Raw genomic sequence first — 23754 nt, 5'->3', positions numbered from 1 at the left:
AGTATCGTTGGATTGAGCACTTATCAAGCAACTGTGCCAGGCATTTGTGTCCTTCATTTAATTCTTACAAGCCTGAGTGTTCGGTATTTTAATTTTATAGGTGAACAAATAGAAGCTGAGGGTGAAGGACCTACAGCTGTCACGTTCATCTCTTCTCAACACTGCCAACTGTCCCCTTGGATCTCCCAGACAGACAAGGGACATCTCTGGTTTCTCAGTGCCCCCTAGAAACCTAGGGTCATTTCAAGGCATTATGCAAATGAGAAGCTTTCCTTCTCTTCACCTCATCTCCTGATCTGCACAAAAATGACTGTAGGACCCACTGTAGGTACCGATGTAGTCACCAATCCTCAGTTTACCACCTGCTCTCTACTTGCTTCCCTGCCATAACTTTCTAAAAGGGATGTGAGCCATGTTTAAAGTCACCTGGTCACTGGAGGGATCTTGTTCTACCCTCTGTAGTAGTACCTCTGTAGGGTAGTACCCACTGTAGGGATCTTGTTCTACATCAGTGGTTGCCAACGTTTTTGGCACCAGGGACTGGTATTGTGGAAGACAATTTTTCCATGGACTGGGGGGATGGGGGAATGGTTTCAGGATAAAACTGTTCCACCTCAAATCATCAGGCATTAGATTCTCATAAGGAGCACACAACCTAGATTGCTAGCATGTGCAGTTCACAATAGGGTTCATTCTCCTGTGAGAATGACATGCTGCTGCTGATCTAACAGGAGGCAGAGCTCAGGTGGTAATGGGAGCAAGGGGGAGTGGCTATAAATACAGCTCACCGCTCACCTCCTGCTGTGCAGCCCGGTTCCTAACAGGCCATGGACGGTACTGGTCTGTAGCCCAGGAGTTGGGGAATCCTGCTCTACAGAGTTTCCAACCTCAGAGATGATGCATCCCCTCTGTAAGTCAGAAAAAAATTATTCAAGTAGGAGAACTAAAACAGGATCACAGAGAGGGAGGCTGAAGAATTTGACATTCTGTGTTTACTTGTATGAGGAAAAACAGCACATAGGGGCATCCACAGTATTTAATTCGTTTGGATAACAGTTACAGATAAACAGGTACATCCATATACAATTACCAATACTTTTTATACAGTTCATATTTCAGTACATCAACACTATTTTATTTACACTCTATTTATGTACATTAACATCTTTCTAAAGCCAGTGCATTGTCAACAAGTTTTATACAGTAATTTACAAGATGAATGTAGTTAATAGTTAATTTAATAAATTTTCAGCTAGTTCATGAATTAAAAAAATTAATTACAACCAGTATAACAAACACAGAGCAAACAACATTAGTAGATTGTGCTACCTGCTTAAATAAAACATCTGTAAAGAAATTATTTAAAATCTTCCACTTTTTAATGGGACATGTCCAGGTAGGAATGGACAGATTTTATATACTGAAAATCTTGAAACTATAAAGTATGCATTTTGTCTGACTTTATTACATTAGACAATTTAGGCCACTCCTACCTACTTGCAATTATATTTTTTCTGAAAAGGATTTCAATTTAGGTAGCCATTTCAGATAACCTTTCCAAATGCTCTGAGAACTAGATATTCATGGTTACTGGCCTCAGATATCAGAACGCAAATGCTTAGTTACACTGGTAATTACTACCTATGAGGAAGAAAGGCTAGTGGAATCTGACAGTTAATGAGAATCAACTTGCAAGGTCTAAATGAATAAACAAAGCCCAAAAATAAGGTGAAACATTTCCTTCAAGTATGTATTAAAAAACTACATGAAAAAAACTCTACCTGAAATAAATAATATTTATACTTTTGTTCCAGTCTTGAATAATTAGAGCAAAAACAAAGTAAACAAAGAAACATAACCTTCAATGACTACTGTAAAATTTAAAAAAAAGGCAAATATCAAAATAAAAAAATTAGTGAACATGCAAACAAAGCAAAACTAAAGTTGACTTCCTAAAACCACCAATTTCATTAAATATACTTATGAACTCCTAATGTCTGGGACGTGTTTTGTTTGTAATTTATAGCCCTTAGAGCCACCAAATACACACAAGCAAGTTCATTTGCATGTGTTCTCTCTTTTTTAAAGTGCAAAATAAACACAGAAAAGAACAACCACTAATTGCGAAACGTGATCTAGCTCTGATGCCGCTTACTTTCCCAGAAGCTCTTGTTGCAACATGTGCACGTGAAGATGCTGCAAATATTGGCAACTGCTCCCCTTCCCTCAGCATGGGCAGGGCCAGGGGTGCAGAATACATTTCTGAGGATACTTGAAGTATCCTAAATGTAAGATGCCTCCACTGGGAGGGCCATGGTAGCTGGATTTCCCAGGATGTTTTTCTTTCTACTGGGTCTCCCTCTGGGTGGAAGGCACATAGCTCTTAAGAGAGCCTCCCTTTCAGACTGACCACTCTATGCCCCTGCCACCAATGACTGGTTGTGCCTCAAACATAAACACAACAGCAAAAACAAAAAGCAAGAAAGACAAAGAAAGGGTATGGAAACTTTAAAAAATAAATTGAAAAATCCTCGCCCGTGCCGTAAGAATCATTTGCACACCTTCATGATCTGGCTTTCTCCATCTTGTCAATATAATCGAATAAACTTCGGGAAGAAGGAGGTAGCATATCATGTCATCCCTAGACAACATTACAATTTTTTGTTTTTTACTTTGACTCCAAGGAAATCTTTAATATTTGTTATGATTATTGGTAAACTCTATACTCACTACATATTTGTTCATATCTGGACAAGCACAATTGAATTCTTATTTGGTCCCAGGTGGCTGGTGCCAAACCTTTTGTTTGCAGGCTAATGGTGGGATCTGCCTGAAAGTTCTCTATCGGACAACTTGTATGAGACTTTAAAATAAAATTATTGCTACTCTTAAAGTTAACTATTTTAATTAGAATTTGTATTCTAACAGGATAAAATAACTACATTTAGCTTGCCTTTCAGTGACATTTTTGCCAAGTACAGCTTGGCAAGGAGTCATCTCCCTCACCACCAAGCTGTCTAGCAGCCAGAGTGGTAGCTTTACTGTAACATACAGTACTTTTTGTAATCAGACTCAAAGTCTTCATCCATACTGCTTGTGTCTGCCATCTTTTTGCCATCAATCTTTGGCAGAAATTGTGCATAGTCTATCCCCTGCTGCTCATAGAAAAGAATGTAGGCAGAGTCGGTGTCAATTTCATCAGGGTGACATTCCTGAAAGGGCAAGAAAAACCTTTAACAAAAAGCCATCGCTATTATGGCTCTAAATCCTTGCCAGGAAAGGGAAGACCAACCCTCTGTAATTACAAAACCTGATTGCTTCCAATAAGCTCACTAGTTTGGCTGTCTCACACCTGCCCCTTTAAAATGAGCCCCATTATTTCCAATGTTTGCTTTGGGGAAAATATTTTGACCACAGACAAGTCAAAACAGAATGACCTAAAACCCCATCAAATTCTATTTATTTATTTTGTATGTATGTATTTATTTTTTTGAGATGGAGTCTCACTCTGTCACCAGGCTGGTGTGCACTGGTGTGATCTCAGCTCACTGCAATCTCTGCCTCCTGGGTTCAAGGGATTCTCCTGCCTCAGCCTCCTGAGTAGCTGGGACTACAGGCATGTGCCACCACGCCTGGCTAATTTTTTGTATTTTTAGTAGAGACAGGGTTTCACCATATTAGCCAGGATGGTCTCAATCTCCTGACCTCATGATCCACCCTCCTTGGCCTCCCAAAGTGCTGGGATTACAGGCATGAGCCACCGCACTCAGCCCAACCCCATCGAATTCTAACAGTCTAGAAGATAGGAGCTTTTTGCATTAACTAACTCCTTTTTTTTTTTTTTTTTTTGAGACAGAGTCTTGCTCTGTTGCCCAGGCTGGAGTGCAGTGCTATAGTCTTGGCTCACTGCAACCTCCACCTCCCAGGTTCAAGCCATTCTCCTGCCTCAGCCTCCCGAGTAGCTGGGATTACAGGCATGCGCCAACATGCCCAACTAATTTTTGTATTTTTAGTAGAGATGGGGTTTCACCATTTTGGCCAGTCTGGTCTCGAACTCCTGACATCAAGTGATCCACCTCCTAAGCCTACCTCAGCCTCCCAAAGTGCTGGGATTACAGGCATGAGCCACTGTGCCTGGTCAACTAACTCTTTATTTTTCCTCACTACTCATGTTTTCATTCCCTACTCTGCATATCACTTTTGTTCCTTTAATACTGACAGCATCTATATATTGATTCTAAAAGAAATATCTATTTCCTATTCAAGAGATAGTCCATTATTTCAACAAATGTTCCCCGGTTCTGTTGATATTCTGTTTCTAACTTTCATTCAAAGATTGAGAATGTTTACCTCACAGATGCTGTCATTGTAGCAGTACCACTTGCAGTTTGGATTTTTGGCATAAGTGACGTAATGGCCCCCACTCAGAATTCCTGAATGGCACTGTAAGAGATAAGAGAGTGGAGGTATGTTAGTAGTTAACTGTACTATGGCCAGGATATAGCACTAGGATCTGAGCAGAAGAACACTGATCATGTAAATGATCAGTAGGTGAGAAAATATTTTAGAACCCTCTAACTTTCTCTAAAACCAAAATAAGCAAAAAGCAAAATACAAAAGTCATAAGCTCCAAGTCTTGTGTGGATAAACAATCATTTTATAATGTAATTATTATTATTATTATTATTATTTTGAGACAGGGGCTTGCTCTATCACCCAGGCTGGGGTGCAGTCGAGTGATCACAACTCTCTAAAGACTTGACCTCCTGGGCTCAGGTGATCCTCCTGCCTCAGCCTTCCAAGTAGCTGGGACCACAGGCACATGCCACCATACATCGCTCCATTTTAAAATTATTTGTAGAGATGGGGCCCAGGCTGGTCTCAAACTCCTGGGCTCAAGCGATCCTCCTGCCTCAGCCTTCTAAAGTGCTGGGATTACAGGTGTGAGCCACTACACCTGGGCAAACCCAGATTTCTATGTTAACTTTTCTATCACTAAGCTCAATGCTAGGAAATAAGCAGGACCTGAAAAATACTTGCTCATGAATACATGAAGACAAGTGAACAAAACACGGACCACTCTCTGAAAACCATACAATAAACCACTTACTGAAATTGCATATAGATTATAAATAGGCTTAATATGAGTGTCTTCTCTTTGGTCATCAGTGCTGTCTTCTTCACTGTGGTTACCAAGCTGACCATTGCTGTAGCCATTGCCACAGCCATTGCCACATGCTTCATGCTCATAAAGGAATCCATTGGCCAAAGCTACCTCGTGGTCCTGAGGAGTGACCAGCTCTGGTTGGCTGTCCCCCTGCATATGCCCTCGGCTCAAGGCGTCAGCCAGCTCACAGATCTGCCCAGCCCCATTCCCTTGGCTGGCATCCAAGTTCTTCTTACTACTTGACAGTTTATTTTTGCTGCCAATCTGGGGCAGCCGGAGCCTCCCTTTGCTCCTCCCCAAAGTCTGTGGGCTGCTATTAGGGCTGCTGTTTTTGCTGGAGGGACAGCTGGTTCCACTTTTTCTTGATGAAGAAGGAGAACCTGTGAACAGGACAGAAGAAAAGATTCACAAATCCAAATGTCACAAAGTAAGCCAGCCCCAAATGCTAACTCTGAGGTTAGCTTCACAACTGTACACACAAAGGTAAAGACAGGGGAGTCGTGACTGGCTACCCTTTAGTTCCTATTATGTAGCCAGTAAGTTAGCCAGTAAGTTACATTTTTGTCTTCTTCAATGCCGAGTCCCTATAAGCAACAATGTCCTGAAAATGTAAAGTACATTATAGGGACTCAGAAAATAGCAGAAAGATGATTTATGTCAGATTCAGTTGAAAAAAATCTAACTATTAGAGTAAGGAGTTCTCCAAATACATATTCCTCCCCTTTGTAAAATTAGACAAAAAATGTGACCACCATTTACTGAGAACTTCCTATTGTTAGGCATGGTACTGGGAATTTCTTGCTGTCCATTGTTACCTCTATGACTCACAAAAATCCTGTAAGGCTTTAAACTTTTTGGTTATAGCCTCTTACCCCTACCCCCTTTTATACATTTAAAAATTATTGAGAATCTTTAGAACTTTTATGTGAATTTTATCTATCAATATTTTCTGTATTAGAAACTAAACTGAGGCATGAAAAAGTACAATACATTAGCACAGACTTCACTGTCAAAGTGACGATATTCTTCCATGTCATGTTGTCTCTTACACCATTGTACATCTGTGAGAGAATAAAAGTGAAAAGGCACATATTGTCTTAGTATTTTTATGAAAATAGTTTTGGGCCAGGCACAGTGGGTCACACCTGTAATCCCAGCACTTTAGGAGGCTGAAGCAGGAGGTTCACTTGGGCGCAGGAGTTCGAGCCCAGCCTGGGAAACATGGTGAAGCACCGTCTCTACAAAAAATGCAAAAATTAGCCAGGTGCAGTGGTGCGTGCCTGTAGTCCCAGCTACTCAGGAGGCTGAGGTGGGAGGATTGATTGACCTCAGGAGGTCGAGGCTGCAGTGAGCGGTCATCTGTGTTGCACCACTTCACTCCAGCCTGGGTGACAGAGTGAGACCCTGTCTCAAAAAAATAAAAAATAAAATAAATAAATAAAAGAAGAGTTTTGATCCTCTAGACCCCCTGAAAGATGGGGAACCTCAGAACTTTCACTATAAGGGGACAAGACAGCAGCTACCATTTCTGTTTACCATACATCAGGCACTGTGTGAAGTGCTTTACTCTCCATGTGTCAAACTCTCAACTCTGTAAACCTGGCATTATCTCCATTTTACAGATGAGAAAATAGATTCAGGGAGGCTGAATCTCTTGCTAAAACTTACATAGCTTAAATACAGATAGGTCTGATTCCAGATAGGTTCCTTCCACTGAACCAACCTGATGTTCCAGAACAGAAGACAGAGAAACATATGTAGCCTACAGGAGTCCCAAGAAAGCAACTGCATAAGGCCCCCAGGCCTCACCTTTTGGGCTGCTGCTGATGTTAGCGCTGAGTGAGGATGGGCTTTTGCTCAGGAGCATGTCCTCTTCCCCAGCCGAACTCTGTGCATCCACTTTCTTCACCTCTCTTGCCAGAATCCTGGGCTTGGAGAGCTCATCCCCCTGGTGTGTGAATGGTTTATGCTGGCAGAGAGCTGGGTCTCGTGATACCAAAAAAGCACTCGGATCAAAACTTTCCCGAGGAAATTTGACAATTTTCTGTGATTTTATCCACTGATCATTTACAAATTGAAATCGCTTAAGGTGAATAATCTGGAGAAGCAAAGGTAGAAAACATCGCATTAAAGCATTCTGAAGATACAAAATTTACATGGAAAAAACAAGTCAAATACATGTGAATGTTTGGGAGTATATAACAGAACATTTACTCTTCATTATTTTTTAAAGACTTCAAAAATATGGTTTCATAAAGGCCTCTACAGAGGCCCCAGTGCACTGGTGTGCTTGTGCACACACACTCAACTCAGCAGTGTGGCACAGCCACATGACTGCACAGTGGGTATTGCCTCCAGGCTCAGTTGCTCTTCTAGAGTCCACAAAGGGCTAGCCTAAGCTTCCACTCTCCACAGAGCCAGAAGTTCAACCTCTCCTGAAGTTCAAATTCACCACGTTGTACCCCTTATGGCAGTTCTCACATCACACTGAATTGCAGTTACTGGGCTACATGACTGCTCTGCTTGTTTTATTTGATGATTATATGAAAATATATACTTGTTAAAATTCATCAAACTGGATATTAAAAATCTATGCTTTTAATTGTATGTTAATTATACCTCAGTTTTTTTAAAAGGTCTCCCCCTCGGCCAGGTGTGGTGGCTCACCCCTGTAATCCCCACACTTTGGGAGGCCGAGGCGGGTGGATCACGAGGTCAGGAGATCGAGACCATCCTGGCTAACACAGTGAATCCTCATCTCTACCAAAAAATAAAAATAAAAAACACCTAAAAAATTAGCCAGGCGTGGTGGTAGGCACCTGTAGTCCCAGCTACTCCAGAGGCTAAGGCAGGAGAATGGTGTGAACCCGGGAGGTGGGGCTTGCAGTGAACTGAGATCTTGCCACTGCACTCCAGCCTGGGTGACAGAGCGAGACTCCATCTCAAAAAAAAAGGTCTCCCCCTCCCCGTCACCCACCTTGTCCCCAAGCCTGCCCCTTCCCTCTAGTTCCTATCTGTGGAGCTAGCTGACAACCAGTGTTATTAATTTCTTGTGCATCATTCCCTAGGATGCTGTTCTGGTCTAAGAAAAACCTACATTCAGCTTCACAGAGTAGTGTGACAGAGAGATGAATGGAATAAGAAAATACGGCTGGGCACGGTGGCTCATGCCTGTAATTCCAGCACTTTGGGAGGCCAAGGAGGGTGGATCACCTGAGGTCAGGAATTCGAGACCAGCCTGGCCAACATGGTGAAACCCCATCTCTACCAAAAGTACAAAAATTAGCCGGGTGGTAGTGGTGCGTGCCTGTAATCTCAGCTACTCAGGAGACTGAGGCAAGAGAATCACTTGAGCCCGAGAGGTGGAGGTTGCGGTGAGCTGAGATTACAACACTGCACTACAGCCTGGGTGACACAGTGAGACCCTGTCTCAAAAAAACAAAAAAAGAAAATACATATAAATATCTGATTAAAATATGCCAGTACCTTACAGTTACACTGATCTTAATGAATAGGAAGATTTGTCACTTCAAACTCTCCTGACAAACAAAAGGACAGTCTCCTAATCCATGAAGGGAGAAGGCAGAAGTAAATTAAATCTAAAAGAACACGCAGGCCCTAGTGCACTGGTGTGCTTGTGCACACACACTCAACTCAGCAGCGTGCCACAGCCACATGACTATGTGCAGTGGGTGTTGGGGGCTCCGGGCTCAGTTGCTCTTCTAGAGTCCACAAAGGGCTAGCTTAAGCTTCCTCTCTCCACAGAGCCAGAAGTTCAACCTCTCCTGAAGTTCAAATTCACCACGTTGTACCCCTTGTGGCAGTTCTCACATCGCACTGAATTGCAGTTACTGGTCTACATGATTGATCTCTTCTTCTAGGTTATAAGCTTTTTAGGAAAAGGAACTACCAAATATTTGTAGAAAGATTCATCTCTGTATTCAACATAAAAACCTTGTACAGAAAGTGTTTTAAACGCTGCTGCAGGAAAAGTCTTATTCTCAAAAATAACAAAACCTCCTGTTTGTTCATGTCTTCTTTCTTTTCTGCTAGATTCCTGCTCTCTCAGAGGCAGGACTGTAACATACCAGGAAGGGTGGAAGCCTCCAGAGATCCAGCTTCTGTGTTGCTAAGCAGTGGGTCTTACACTTGGAACAGTAGTACATGTCATTTTCCCCTAGCTCTTCCTCACTGGTGAAAGCACGGAGACAGCTGTCCAGGTTGATGGGCTTGGCTTGCGCTCGCCGACTCTGCTGCACACTTTCATGCTTATCTACAACCTGTAGGTAGAGGGAACAGGAGGAAAGGGGTATGTGGGAAGGCATTTAAACTGGTGATATAGCTATGCATCAACCTCTCGGTCACTCACCCTTCTTTTACTCTATATAAGGAAAAAGAAAATACAACTGGCTGGGTATGGTGGCTCAGGCCTGTAATCCCAGCACTTTAGGAGGCCGAGGTGGGGGGAATTGCTTGAGTCCAGGAGTTGGAAACCAGCCTGGCCAACAGAGTGAGACCCTGTCTCTGTAAAAGAAAAATCTGAAAATTAGCTGGGCATTGTGGCACACGTCTGTAGTCCCAGCTACTCAGGAGGATTGCTTGAGCCTGGGAGCAGAGGTTGCAGTGAGCTGTGATTATGCCACTGCACTCCAGCCCAGATGACAGAGAGAGACCCTGTCTCAAAAAAAAAGGGAAAAGAAAACACAACCCAAACTAGAGTCTGAGCAAATACAGCACCTACATATTTATTCACAAATGTTACATCATAACATTCTGGATAAAATTTCTATTTATATGACCATAGCTTTTCTTGAAAAATTTTTGAATGCTTCAAAATGACAAAAACAAAACGAATTGCATTTATTTAACAACTTTGGAATCTTATAAGGGATTACATGTGAGTTGGCCCTCAAGCCAGGGGTGCTGATAGTAAGCCATTTATTTTTAACCAGAAAGCCAGAGCATTATTAGTATGCTGCAGAGTTTACAGAGGCTAGGAGAAATAATGTGAAACATAGAAACCAGAGCCGGATGAAATAAGGGCACAGAAAAGCTCACCATGAGAAGACAACACAGCAGAGCATGAAACACCACAGGGTACAACTCATTTGCATCTGATCCCATGTATCACACAGTTATCAGAATATCAAGTCTATAATTATCTGTCTCCTCCCTCATGGGGCCTTTTTATCTGAGATGGCAACAAAAGGAAGAACAAGCTCAAGAGTGTGCTGCTTTTGTTGAGAAGGCCCCTAATACCCACCCAAACCTTTGGGGTCCTGTTAATCAGCATGTTAGGCTGTGGAGCAAGAAGGAGTTAAGTGTAAGAAAGGAGAGAGAGCAAAGAATGGGCGGGGTGCATGGATGTATGTTGGGGGTGGTGTAGAATGAAGAAGAAGGAGAGAAGGAAGGATCTAGAGTGCAGCAGAAAAGAAAGAATTTTTCCCTCTCCATGCCTGGCTGCTACCTGACAAACAATCAAGAACCATAGAGCTGGGATCCTTCTGTTTGTCCCTCTAATGTATGGGAAGGTGGGTGAATCATCAGGGTTATGAATGCTACCATAAGACTTCACACAGTATATATTTGTGTCCCAAAGCAGAGCCCGGACCACAAGGCCCACACTGACTGCCTCTCTGTGGCAAACGTCACATATGTCCATCACCCACCCTATTTATTGCTCCTCCCTTCCAGAGGTGAACTTCCTCCATGAATTTCCCTTCCTGAAACTCATGATGGGAACCTCAGGCTGCCTGGAATACAAATTGGCACAGCTCAGGACATTCAGCTTAGCATGGGTTTTTCAGGCGAGACTTTTTCCCTATATGAGAGTCATGAGGCTGTCAAATGCTGTTATAAACTAGCAAGGTTGGGTTTGATCATGCAGTTAAGGTTCTAGCACTGCATAACCATCCAGGCTAAAAAGCTCATTTAAAAAGGGGAACTTAGAGGAAAATTCTTTTTTTAGAAAGGGAAATCTGGCTTGGACTTGTGTTATAGACTCCTTTTTTGAGTACAAATTCTGTAGTAACAAGATATTAACTGTCATCATCTTTTGAACTGGTCACTCAAGGAAAAAACTGACATGCTTCAAAAGCAAACATGCTGTATCATAGTTGTTGCAATGAGTAGAAAAAGGGGTGTATCACATACGATAGTGTTTCCTTTCTCATAGCCAGTTAAATATTATCTCTATTATCTCTACCAGGAATACTTTATGGCCAACCACAAATTAGAGTAAGCTAGTAAAGAATGTTGATTTTTATTGACTATATTTTCTGTGGAACACAGGCTACAGTGCTAGATGAAGACAGGGAGGAAAGAAGGCTGATAAAAAACATATTTGTGGACTGTACTGACAATAATTTCTATTTATCAGTAAAATTTCCCAAAGTGATAAAGATTCCCTTTACCTCTTGGGATCCATGCTTAGATCCTCTACTATTGTTTAAACACTCTATAAATTACTTATGGCACCCTCTTCTTTTCAGAGTTGCTTTAAAGCTCGTCTTAACACAAAACACAGGAAATGAAGTAATAGTTTTCATATAAGACTATTAAAAAAAAGAGAGAGGCCTAAGAATTTGTCTAGTTTAATTTTCTTTCTTTCATTTTTTTTTTTTTTGAGACAGGGTCTTGCTTTGTTACCCAGGCTGGAGTGCACTGATGAGATCACAGCTCACTGCAGGCTTGATCTCTTGGGCTCAAACAATCCTCCAACCTCAGCCTCCCAAGCAGCTGGGACTATAGGTGCACACCACCACACCTGGCTAATTTGTGCATTTTTTGTAAAGACAGGGTGACATCATATTGCCCAGGCTGGCATCTAGTTTAATTTTCTTCTGAGGAATCTGAGGTCCAAACAGGAGAGAAATAAAAAGGATAAGAGTGATTGTCCCTCTATTTTTTTCTGATTACTAGTATAATATTCATGTGGAAATTTTGGAAAGCAGAGAAAAATGTAAAAAGGCAGGGGATCCTTTTATATTCTTAATACAAAGGCAACCACTGTCAAAATATTGGCAGATTTTCTTCTGTCCTTTTTCCCAAATAGTATTATTTTCAATACTGAAGGTATTATTTCCAGTATATGCAACTTTATGTCTTGTTTTTAAAAAAATGTTCACATATCATAAGCATGTTCCCATAAATGTTAGCAAAAACCCCTGGTAATCATTTTCAACAACTGCATTATATTTTATCCAATGAATACACCATGCTTTATTTAACCATTCCTCTAATGTGAGACAAATTTAAGTTGTTAATAACTTTTTACTCTCCTAAAAAATGCTATGATGATATCTGCCTGCAAATTATGGAGTAATTACAGAGTATTCTCCCCTCAGATAAATTCCTAAAAGGGAAATCACTGGAATAAAAAATATAAAGCATATGGGCGAAAATCCCAATTTAAACCACGGTATCTCTTTTGTCTACATGACTTTCTAAGCACATGCAGAAACTCTACGTGTAGTGGAGCCCAGATTAGGCATATGGCCCCACTCCCTAGCAAGGCATCAATAGCCCTTCGTTTCCATGGTATCCTAAGTGCATCACTGAAAGTGGAAGTAGGGTGAGATTTAACAGGTCATGTAGGCCAATTCCTATAAGCAGGATGTCCTAAAGAGCTTTTCAGATTGCACACTGGATTTGTTAAAAAGGGGAAGAGATTTATAGAGCCAAATAATTTATCATCATTGACAGTAATGTCTTGTCAGAATAATGCCCTGTCAGATTTTGTGCTGACAAATATTTATGAATCTATCAACTGGTAAAATTTTCCCTCCTTGCTAGTGAGCATGATCTAGAACATTAGTTTCTCTTCAGCTTTCTTTAGCTTTAGCCTAGTGATCTTTCATTTGACAAGTATCCACAAATTATACTTATTCCTGGCTAGAAAGGGCTCCCAGGAGCCTTGGTGTGTGGGGCATATTTTGGGATCTAAATAGGAAACTAGGTCTAGAATTGGTAATTTCCCCAGTCCTCCATAGAATAACAAGACAGAAAAGTCAGTTACCATTACTAACTTATCCAAAGGGAATGCTTTAAAAAATAGTAAAGGAAATTTCTGCCTATCAAGAGCCATAAAAATGCAAAAACCACTACAATTCCTCATGTGACTTAAGGAACCCCTTTGACTCTGTGGCTTTTACCTCTCTATCAGATTCTTAATGTCTTTACCTTTCAAATAATATTTGGTTGATTAAAAACTGCCTGAGGTGAACATTTTTAGGTATGGAGTTAAAATTATTTCTGAAGCAACATTTTCAAAATTTAAAAATTGCTCTGGCCAGACAGTGACAATAGAAGAATGTGAAGTGTGAAGAGTGGCCATTGAGATGTGCTCTTAGGTACCCAAAATTGAAACATTTCAATCCTTTCTCTAACTTTTCTGATCACTATGCCTATTAAAGGTAGCAGCTATAGCCCTGGGACACATTTGAACTAAGTAACTGTGATTACCAAATGCTGCAACTTCAATAATATTTAACAGAGAGATGCTTATTGATATGCCATGGCCAGACACAGTTTGGTTTCAAGGTTCACTGATTAATATTTTTGAAATTTCATGCCTGCTATAGTTTGGATATGGTTTATTTGTCTCCACCAAAATGCATGTTGAAATCTGATTCCCAATGTGGTGTTTTTAGGAGGTGGGGCCTAGTAGGAGGTGTTTGGGTCATAGGGGTGAAACTTTCATAAACGGTTGGTGCCATTCTTGCAGTAGTGAGTTCTCTTCTGAGAACTTAGTTTCCAAGACAGCGGGCTGTTAGAAAGCGAGGATCTCCTCTTTGGTCCTCCCTCTTGCCTGTGTCTGTTCTCCTTTGATCTTCTCTGCCATGTTATGATGCAGCACAGAAGCCTTTGCCAGAAGCCAGGACCATGTCCTTGAACCTCCCAGGCTGCGGAACAGTAAGCTAAGTAAACCTCCTTTCTTTATAAGTTACCAGCCTCACGTACTCTGTTATAGCAACACAAAATGGACAAAGACAATGCCCCAATACAATGAACTTCAGAAGCTGGAAAATGAAAAAGCTCAAGCAAACATGTCAATATATTAGGTGCCATAGAGGATGCCAATGAAGGCTTTTCTGGTTGTTTTAAATTGTCTCAAACAGAAATGGCATAAGAGTTACACTGGGGGAAATTTCAGATAAAAACCACCATTTTATGGCGGCCCTAAACACTTACCCTTTCCTGGGACATTTCATAGTGGAGGTGAAGGGCTGTGGGGTCCCAATCCACAGCAATATAGGCATTTCCAATGAAAGCTCTCTCTTCCCCACAATCAATTTTACACCCTCTGCAAAATCTAAAAAGGGGGGAAAGATCCACAGAGGAAGAAATAATTATGAAGGAATTTAAATTTTCTTAATAAAAAATATTCTCCCTTCCTACTTTTCTGCTTTCCTCTTGGGCCTCACAATTTGTCATGGGCTTCTAACTTCAGACTCTGATAAATGTAGGGATACTTATTAATAATTATTATCATTTCAGGGAATCATGCTTTTCACTTTTCAAGTCTTTATTTTTACAAAGTACTTGGTAACCATCTGTTAATCACAGGAAGATGTGAACTTTATGGCAAATAAATGACATGGGAATTGACTGTTTGAGATACTACAGCATGCAAGAAATTCCAAATTCAGTTATTTAATGCTCTGAGGTAGGACAATTTATCTAGTATAACACCTAGCTCCTTGTTTGTAAAATGGCAGTTTAAATAAATGCATATAAAAGTTTACAGAGGCTGGGCATGGTCGTTCATGCCTGTAATCTCAGCACTTTGGGAGGCCGAGGTGGGTGGATCACCTGAGGTCAGGAGTTCGAGACCAGTCTGACCAACATAGTGAAACCCTGTCTCTACTAAAACTACAAAAATTAGCCAGGCACAGTGGTGGGAACCTATAATCCCAGCTCCTTGGGAGGCTGAGGCAGGAGAATTGCTTGAACCTGGGAGGCGGAGGTTGCAGTGAGCCGAGGTCATACCACTGCACTCCAGCCTGGGTGACAGAGTGAGACTATGTTTCAAAAAAAAAAAAGTTTATAGAGTTGCAGCGGTAGAGTGGGAGATGGGGTAGGGGAGGAGGATATAATAAAGTCATGGTTCCAATGCCTACTTTATTAATATTATTATTATTTTTCTTGAGATGGAGCCTCGCTCTGTCACCCGGGCTGGAGTGCAGTGGCACAATCTGGGCTCACTGCCAGCTCCGCCTCCCGGGTTCAAGCAATTCTCCAGCCTCAGCCTTCCAAGTAGCTGGGACTACAGGTGCCCGCCACCATTCCTGGCTAATTTTTTGTATTTTTAGTAGAGACGGAGTTTCACCGTGTTAGCCTGGATGGTCTCGATCTCCTGACCTTATGATCTGCCCACCTCCGCCTCCCAAAGTGCTGTTATTACATGCGTGAGCCACCACGCCCGACCAATGCCTACTTTAGACTCAGTTTACTAAGTCTATTGCAGTTCTCTAAAGGTGGACTTTAGTATCATTAGGCACTTTCCCTGCTGTAACAGCAATGACCAATCAATCTCTGTAACTCTTTAAAAACCAAGAACAGATTTCCAGCAAAGTCTAGTAAAGACTAAGATTTACTGTGCTCAGAACTGGCAAACTTATTTATATTTAAGGAGAGGCTTGGCATGGTGGCTCACACATATAATCTCAGCAATTTGGGAGGCTGAAGTGGGTGGATCACCTGAGGTCAGGAGTTCGAGACCAGTCTAACATGGCGAAACCCCATTTCTACTAAAAATGCAAAAATTAGCTGAGTACAGTGGTGTGCACCTGTAGTCCCAGCTACTCGGGAGGCTAAGGCAGGAGAATTGCTTGAACCTGGGAGGCAGAGGTTGCAGTGAGCCAAGATTGAGCCACTGCACCCCAGCCTGGGCAACAGAGTGAGACTCCATCTCAGAACAAAACAAAACAAAAAAGGAGAGGTGAAGTTATAGAGTAATAAATGTTTATCACAAGCTATGAATTTGGTATGGACTGTAGTTTATAAAACCAGCTAAGTCTCAAAAGCAAAACTTATCTATTGACCTCAAAAGGAAGTGAAAAACATTTTTTGAGACAGAGTTTCACTCTTGTTGCCCAGGCTGGAGTGCAATGGCACAACCTTGGCTCACTGCAACTTCCGCCTCCTGGGTTCAAGTGATTCTCCTGCCTCAGTCTCCCAAGTAGCTGGGATTACAGGCACGTATCACCACGCCCCACTAATTTTTGTATTTTTAGTAGAGATGGGGTGTTACCAGATTAGGCTGGTCTCAAACTCCTGATCTCAGGTGATCCACCTGCCTCGGCTTCCCAAAGTGATGGGATTACAGGCGTGAGCCACCGTGCCCAGCCACAATTCTTAAGTTTCTCATTATTCACTATTTACTTCTCAAAATTGGAAATCTTAGGAAAACTGTATCATATCTAAAGCTGAAATTCTACTAATGTAATTCTTTTGCAGGTCACTTTACCTATACTCTGGGCACCAAGCACAGGAGTTCCCATCTTTCTGCACAACTCGTAGAGTGAATGGATATTGACAGCCGATACTGTCATCATGGAAAGAGAAGAGAACAAAAAGAGTGTAAGAAGCATTTCTGGTTCGAGGTCCAACTCCTTTTCATCTTCTCTTGAAGTAATCCTAGGAAGGGGCATTTGCCACAGCAGTATGCTCATGTTGACAGCTCAACATTACTTACCCTAATCCATTAGCTGCAGCCCAGTACCAAATACACTCTGGCTTCCCATCCTCTATCTGGGCTTACAGAAGGGTAGACATACGACTGCCAGATGTCTCTAAGGGAGCCATGTGGCCCATGAAAATTTTACAAGATAAGCTAATCATGAAATCAAATACCAATTATCCTTCAGCCTTAATTCTATCAGAGGATTTAATTCACATTAAACTAAAATAATTAGATCTTTCCATGACAAGAACACTGACATATTGCAGAAAGCTGTATATTTAGAAGTCTTCTTGAATCAGAATCGCTGATGTGGTACATGCTAAGTACTGCCTTAACTACTCAGAGTTATAAGCTACATACCATTTTTGGAGTAACTTCTTTTTTTTTTAGTATACTTTAAGTTTTAGGGTACATGTGCACAACGTGCAGGTTAGTTACATATGTATACATGTGCCATGTTGGTGTGCTGCACCCATCTCACACCAGTTAGAATGGCGATCATTAAAAAGTCAGGAAACAACAGGTGCTGGAGAGGATGTGGAGAAATAGGAACACTTTTACACTGTTGGTGGGACTGTAAACTAGTTCAACCATTGTGGAAGTCAGTGTGGCGATTCCTCAGGGATCTAGAACTAGAAATACCATTTGACCTAGCAATCCCATTACTGGGTATATACCCAAAGGATTATAAATCATGCTGCTCTAAAGACACATGCACACGTATGTTTTATCGAGGCACTATTCACAATAGCAAAGACTTGGAACCAAGCCAAATGTCCAACAACGATAGACTGGATTGAGAAAATGTGGCGCATATACACCATGGAGTAACTTCTTTTAACTGCCAATGATTATGTCAAGATGGCCCTGTGGATTTTCCAACTTTTAAAAAAATTTACTCATCCTTGCCCTAACAAGGAGCAGTGCAACAATTTATACGTATTATTGAAACATAAGCTGTACACCTTAGATGCATGTAAAATTCCTACTTGTCAATTATAGTTCAATAAAGCTGGGGGTGGGGGAGAAGGAAGCAATGCAAGGAATATAACATAAGAGTGGCATACTTTACAGCTCATCTGGCAACTGATAGGAGTTATTACATGGGCTATTAAAGGTAATGAAACCATGATAAAGAGTCACTGTAAGGGCAAAAGTGAGAATCACATCTGGCATAGGAGTTCCCATCTTTCTGCATAACTCATCCAGTGAATGATCACTGATAGACTGTACTGTCTAGTACCATGTCCAACTCAGGCCAGCAATAAATGAGGAATCAAAAGAAAGATAACAGGATAAAACAACCGAGTAGCACTCTCACAGAAAGCTGTGCAGCACTTCTCTTCCGAAAATTTCTTTTACCTTTTGCTCTGACTGAATGAAGCCTGGCTTTCTTGAGAATCCTGCTCCCCCTGCAGACTTTTTCCATTTTTCTTTTTGAGACGGGGTATCACTCTTGTTGCCCAGGCTGGAGTGCAATGGCATGATTATGGCTCACAGCAGCCTCCACCTTCCTGGGCTCAGGTGATCCTCCCACATCAGCCTCCCAAGTAGCTAGGATTACAGGCATGCACCACCATACCTGGCTAATGTTTACATTTTTTGTAAAGATGGCATTTTGCCATGTTGTCCAGCCTGGACTTGAACTCCTGGGCTCAAGTGATCCTCCTGCCTCAGCCTCCTAAAGTGCTGGGATTACAGGCTTGAGTCACCACACACTACTCTCTGCACTTTTTTTTCTAATACATTCCAGAACCTGGAGGTAAAATAGATCTCTTCCTTATTCCTATGCCACTTGTACATGATCTCTTCTTCCTTCCTTTTCTAAAACATTCCAGCTTTTTTGTAGCATGTGCTACTGAATTATGCCACCGGCTATTCCTCCTTGGAAGGTACATATCTTCTTTACTCACTAAAGATTGTAGCACCCAGTTCACTGTGTTTTTTCTCCACCACTTCTCCTGTTATTATCCTTGGTGACATCAACATCAATGCAATTAATACAACAGTAACTTGGTCTTCTCTCTTCCAACAATAACTTCCCCCACCCCATATGTAAACCCTCTCCAAATGTCATATTCTAGACCTTGTGAATACAAACTTTTCTGCCTCCAAAATCTCAATTCCCAGTATCTTACTTTGCAACCACAACCTCCTATCTTTTTAGGTTACTTACTTATTCAAACATCCCTATTCTAATGATTCTTTCACCCAAGAGAAACCTCCAGTCACTGCCCTGAAATCCTCACTTGCCTCTTTACCCACTGTCCCTGAAAATAATCACTCTTCTACATAGACCCTTAATTCCAGGATTTTGTCCATTTCATCTAAAATTTCCAATTTATTGACATAAACACTCAAGAAGTCGAGAACTATACAGTGAACACCCCATGTATTCATTACCCAACTCTAAAAATCATCAACTCCAGGCCACTCTTATTTCATCCATAACTTTACCAAGTACCACTAGAATCAGGTGAGAGCTACCATGCCTGGCTATCTTTTTTAATGTCCAAAGGACCATTCTCTGTTTAACCCACTCCAATCTCTACTCCTTTACCTATACTAAAATAGCTTTCACAAAGATCACCAAAGACCATGTTATCAAATCCAGTGGGCAATTCCCAGTCCTCTGTAGCATTTGAAACAACTATCACTCCTTTCTTGGAATACTTCCTTCACTTAACTCCTGGTTTTCTTCTTACATTATGGGCTGCTCCTTCTCAATCTCTCTCTCTCTCTCTCTCTCAACAGCGTCTTGCTCTGTCACCCAGGCTGGAGTACAGTGGTGTGATCTCAGCTCACTGCAACTTCCACCTCCAGGGTTGAAGCGATTCTCATGCCTCAGCCACCCAAGTAGCTGGGATAACAGGCATGTACCACCATGCCTGGCTAATTTTTTGCATTTTTAGTAGAGACAGGGTTTTGCCATGTTGGGCAGGTTGGTCTTCAACTCCTGGCCTCAACTGATCCTCCCACCTCGGCCTCCCGAAGTGCTGGGATTATAGGCATGAGCCACTGCACCCAGCCTCGATCTCTTTTGATGCTTTTTTTTCCCTTTTCAATCTCTAAATGTCGGAATGCATATGAACTCAGTTCAGAGTTCATGTATAGATCATGGGAATCTTCTCTATTTAAATCTCACTCTCTAAATGTCAATCATCTGGTCTCAGGGCCTTAAATACCACCTATTTGTTGATGACATTTATATTTATATCTCCAGCAGAGGACATTCATGTGAATTTCCCACTTGAATATATAATAGACTTCTTGAATTTAACTTCATTCCTGACTTTTCTTGCTAAAATCTGCTCCTTCCCCAGTTTTCCTTTTTCCATTAAATGGTACCACCATTCACAAACAATTGTTCAGGGTAAAAAGGCAGCCTGGGCCAGGTGCAGTGGCTCAGGCCTGTAATCCCACCACTTTGGGAGGCTGAGGTGGGATCATGAGGTCAGGAGATTGAAACCATCCTGAACAACATGGTGAAACCCTGTCTCTACTAAAAATACAAAAATTAGCCGAGTGTGGTGGCGTGCACCTGTACTCCCAGCTACTCGGGAGGCTGAGGCAGAAGAATTGCTTGAACCTGGGAGGCAGAGGTGCAGTGAGCCGAGATCATGCCACTGCACTCCAGCCTGGTGACAGGGCAAGACTCCATTCCCCACCCCCCCACAAAAAAAAGAAGTCAGCCTGGATTCCTCTTTCCCTATACTCCACATCCAATTCATTAGCAAGTCCTGGGAAAAGCCCTCATCTAGAAGCTCTTTCATTCAATTACTTGACTTCAAATTTAATCTTGTCCAACTTTCATCTTTACTAAACACAACATTCGTTAACTAAACTGCTTATCTATTATTTGCAGTTTTCCTTTAGGATTTATTTAAATCTTAAAATAAATATTCTAAATAATTATTTATTTAAATAACTTATTTTGGCCGGGCGTGATGGCTCATTCCTGTAATCCCAGCACTTTGGGAGGCTGAGGCGGGCAGATCACTGGAGGTCAGGAGTTTGAGACCAGCCTGGCCAACCTGGTGAAACCCTGCCTGTACTAAAAATACAAAAACTAGGCAGGCATGGTGGTGGGCACCTGTAATCTCAGTGACTCAGGAGGCTGAGGCAGGAGAATCGCTTGAACCCGGGAGGTGGAGGTTGCATTTAGCCAAGATCATGCCACTGCACTCCAGCCTGGGTGACACAATGAGACTCCATCTCAAAAAAATACAAAATAAAAATAAATAAATAATTTATTTAAATAAAGATTTATTTAAATCTTTAAATTTAAATCTGCCCAGGTGTGGTGGCTCACACCTATAATACCAGTACTTTGGGAGGCCGAGGTACTGGTATTGATCACTTGAGGCCAGGAGTTCGAGATCAGCCTGGCCAACATGGTGAAACCCTGCCTCTACTAAAAATACAAAAATTAGCTGGGTGTGGTTGGAAGCCTCTGTAATTCCAGCTACTCAGGTGTCTGAGGTGTAAGAATCACTTGAACCTGGAGGCAGAGTTTGCAGTGAACCAAAATCACACCACTGCATTCCAGCCCGGGTGACAAATTAAGACTCTGTCTCAAAAAAAAAAAAAAAAAAGATGTATTTATCCTAAGCCCTACCCTAATCATCAAAAGACCCCATATCATAACAAATAAGTAAAGAACTTTTTTTAGTTACCATAAAACAGAACTCTCATTTGTACCATGATGGTAAGAAAATGATCTACAGGCTGGGTGCGGTGGCTCACGCCTGTAATCCCAGCACTTTGGGAGGCTGAGGCAGGCGGATCACCTGAGGTTGGGAATTTGAGACCAGACTGACCAACATGGAGAAACTCCATCTCTACCAAAAAAAACAAAATTAGCCAGGCATGGTGGTGCATGCCTGTAATCCCAGCTACTCAGGAGGCTGAGGCAGGAGAATCATTTGAACCCGGGAGGTGGAGGTTGCAGTGAGCCAGGATCATGCCATTGCACTCCAACCTGGGCAACAAGAGGAGAACTCTGTCGTAAAGAAAAGAAAAGAAAAGAAAAGAAAAGAAAAGAAAAGAAAATGATCTACAATTTGATTGAGATAAAAATAAGACATCATCACAGTCCCAAAAATTATTCAGAGTAAATGCATTTACTCATCAAATAGAACAGTGGTAGGAAAAAGGGAAAGAAAACAGAAAATGTTAATTATTTTAATCTAGATTTATGAAATTACTTCACGTTAAAATGACATGCTAAGGGAAAAAGAAAAAAGAATGACATGGTATGGAAATAATCCAACAGAATTATTTTTTGTATCATGAGACTTTTTCAGAGTTCATTTATGCAGTTACTCTCATCCTGAATTTCAGAGGACTGAGATTATGCAAATTTTCTGGTGAATTCATACTCTCTACTTTTGCAACACAGAAGACAAGGATATTACTTGAAGCATTAGCAGGACGAATCCAGGCAAAAGATTAGAGAATGGAAGGATTATTAGACACTAGAATGTTTGGCAAAAGGAAGCTGTATCATCTCTCCTACTCCAAATATCAAACCAAATGGTTGAATTGTATGCTCTCCGAGTGGTTCTTCCAAGAGTGATTAAGTTGACATAGGCTGGGTGGTATCAGTCATGTAGAATTCATATAAATTATTTTTCTAGAGTTTGGAAACCACAGGTTAAGATGGATCCCCTCAACTCACCGATCCTGGGCATGATTACTAGCTTCCTGAGGTGGGAGTGGGCTCGCTAACCAGGATACTTGCATCCAAACCGCATCATATAGGTCTTTCTTCCGGGTATGTACAGTACATGGAACAATCAATGGCATTCCAAAGAGGCTGGGGCTATTCTCCTGAGGTGACAGGAAATACAGTTCTTTCCTCATCTGTATGTATAAACGAGAATAGAGAGTTGAGAAGACAGGCCTCTGATTCCTCCCTTTAGTTCTTCTAACCCTGCCAATGACAGGCATTATCACCGTTTCAGATTAGTCACTATCACATTCTTCTCTATGTTTATAAAACCATCTTTATTGACACAAAGAGAACAGTTATGGTGGAGTCATTAAAAGCGCTGAGGTATTGTCAGTTTTAGAATCGTTGTCTATTCTAACAAACTTGGGTTTCAGCAATTAATATATTCAAACCACAGTTTTCTCTGATAAACATTTCTCACATACACTGAATCACATGTAAAAACTAGTAATAGCTTCATAGCTAAAGGCTTTTAAACAATTAAGACTCTTTCTTTCTCCAGACAATATGCCAGTAAGCTTGGTGTGGTGGCTCATGCCTGTAATCCCAGCACTTTGGGAGGCTGAGGCAAGAGGATCCCTTGAGCCCAGGAGTTTGAGATCAGAATGGGCAATGTAGGGAGACCCCATCTCTATAAAGAAATAAATACAATTAGCTGGGCATGGCGGCATGTGTCTGTAGTCTCAGCTATACAGGAGGCTGAGGTGAGAGGATTGCTTGAGACTGGCAAGTTGAGGGTACAGTGAGCTGTGATTGTGCCACTACACTCCAGCCTGGAAGGTAGAGTGAGACCTGTCTCAAAAAAGAAAAAGAAATGAAAAGATGCCAGTGGGAAAAAAAAAAAAAGACTCTCTCAACTATAGTTTTCTAGGGATAAGCTGTTGATAGTGGTTGTTGGAGTTGCAATTCCCAAAGTTTTGGAGATTTGTGAAACCTAGTAATACTATTTTGTAGCAAGCTTATCCACCTTCCTAAAAGCAGTTAAGTGATTTTAATCTTTTTTTGTTTCTGTTTTTTAAATACAGGATAGGATAAAAGTAAGGTAAAGTTTTTAAAAATTTGCTTTGAGTATGTTAAAGACATATTTATGATATTCCTTAATATAGAGATACTGCACAGAATTATCCTGGAAATGGCTGTTTAATAAACATTTAGTATAATGGAATG

At 41.4% G+C, this 23754-nt stretch overlaps 1 protein-coding gene across 5 annotated transcripts in view; it reads right to left on the bottom strand.

Moving 5' to 3' along the window:
* Positions 1–23754, bottom strand: part of LOC129018030 (ubiquitin carboxyl-terminal hydrolase 6) — a 59186-nt gene that overhangs the window by 9167 nt on the left and 26265 nt on the right. For 2 of the 5 annotated variants that reach the window (XM_054459155.1, XM_054459156.1), the window contains 8 exons: positions 22534–22718; positions 16638–16715; positions 14360–14480; positions 9256–9447; positions 6977–7265; positions 5111–5547; positions 4351–4443; positions 978–3212 (listed from right to left, as the gene is read on the bottom strand). In XM_054459155.1, the coding sequence (XP_054315130.1) occupies positions 3039–3212; positions 4351–4443; positions 5111–5547; positions 6977–7265; positions 9256–9447; positions 14360–14480; positions 16638–16715; positions 22534–22718 (1569 nt within the window). In that variant the 3' untranslated portion in view covers positions 978–3038. Of the gene's footprint in view, positions 1–795; positions 909–968; positions 3213–4350; positions 4444–5110; positions 5548–6976; positions 7266–9255; positions 9448–14359; positions 14481–16637; positions 16716–22533; positions 22719–23754 lie in introns of those variants that run through there. The other 3 variants (XR_008495187.1, XM_054459153.2, XM_054459157.1) reach the window with 3 other exon arrangements.

This window comes from Pongo pygmaeus, chromosome 19 (assembly GCF_028885625.2).
Source record: "Pongo pygmaeus isolate AG05252 chromosome 19, NHGRI_mPonPyg2-v2.0_pri, whole genome shotgun sequence".
Taxonomy (NCBI): Eukaryota; Metazoa; Chordata; class Mammalia; order Primates; family Hominidae; genus Pongo; species Pongo pygmaeus.
The sequence above is the reverse complement of the archived record's forward strand: the minus strand, read 5'-3'. Positions and strand labels throughout refer to the sequence as shown.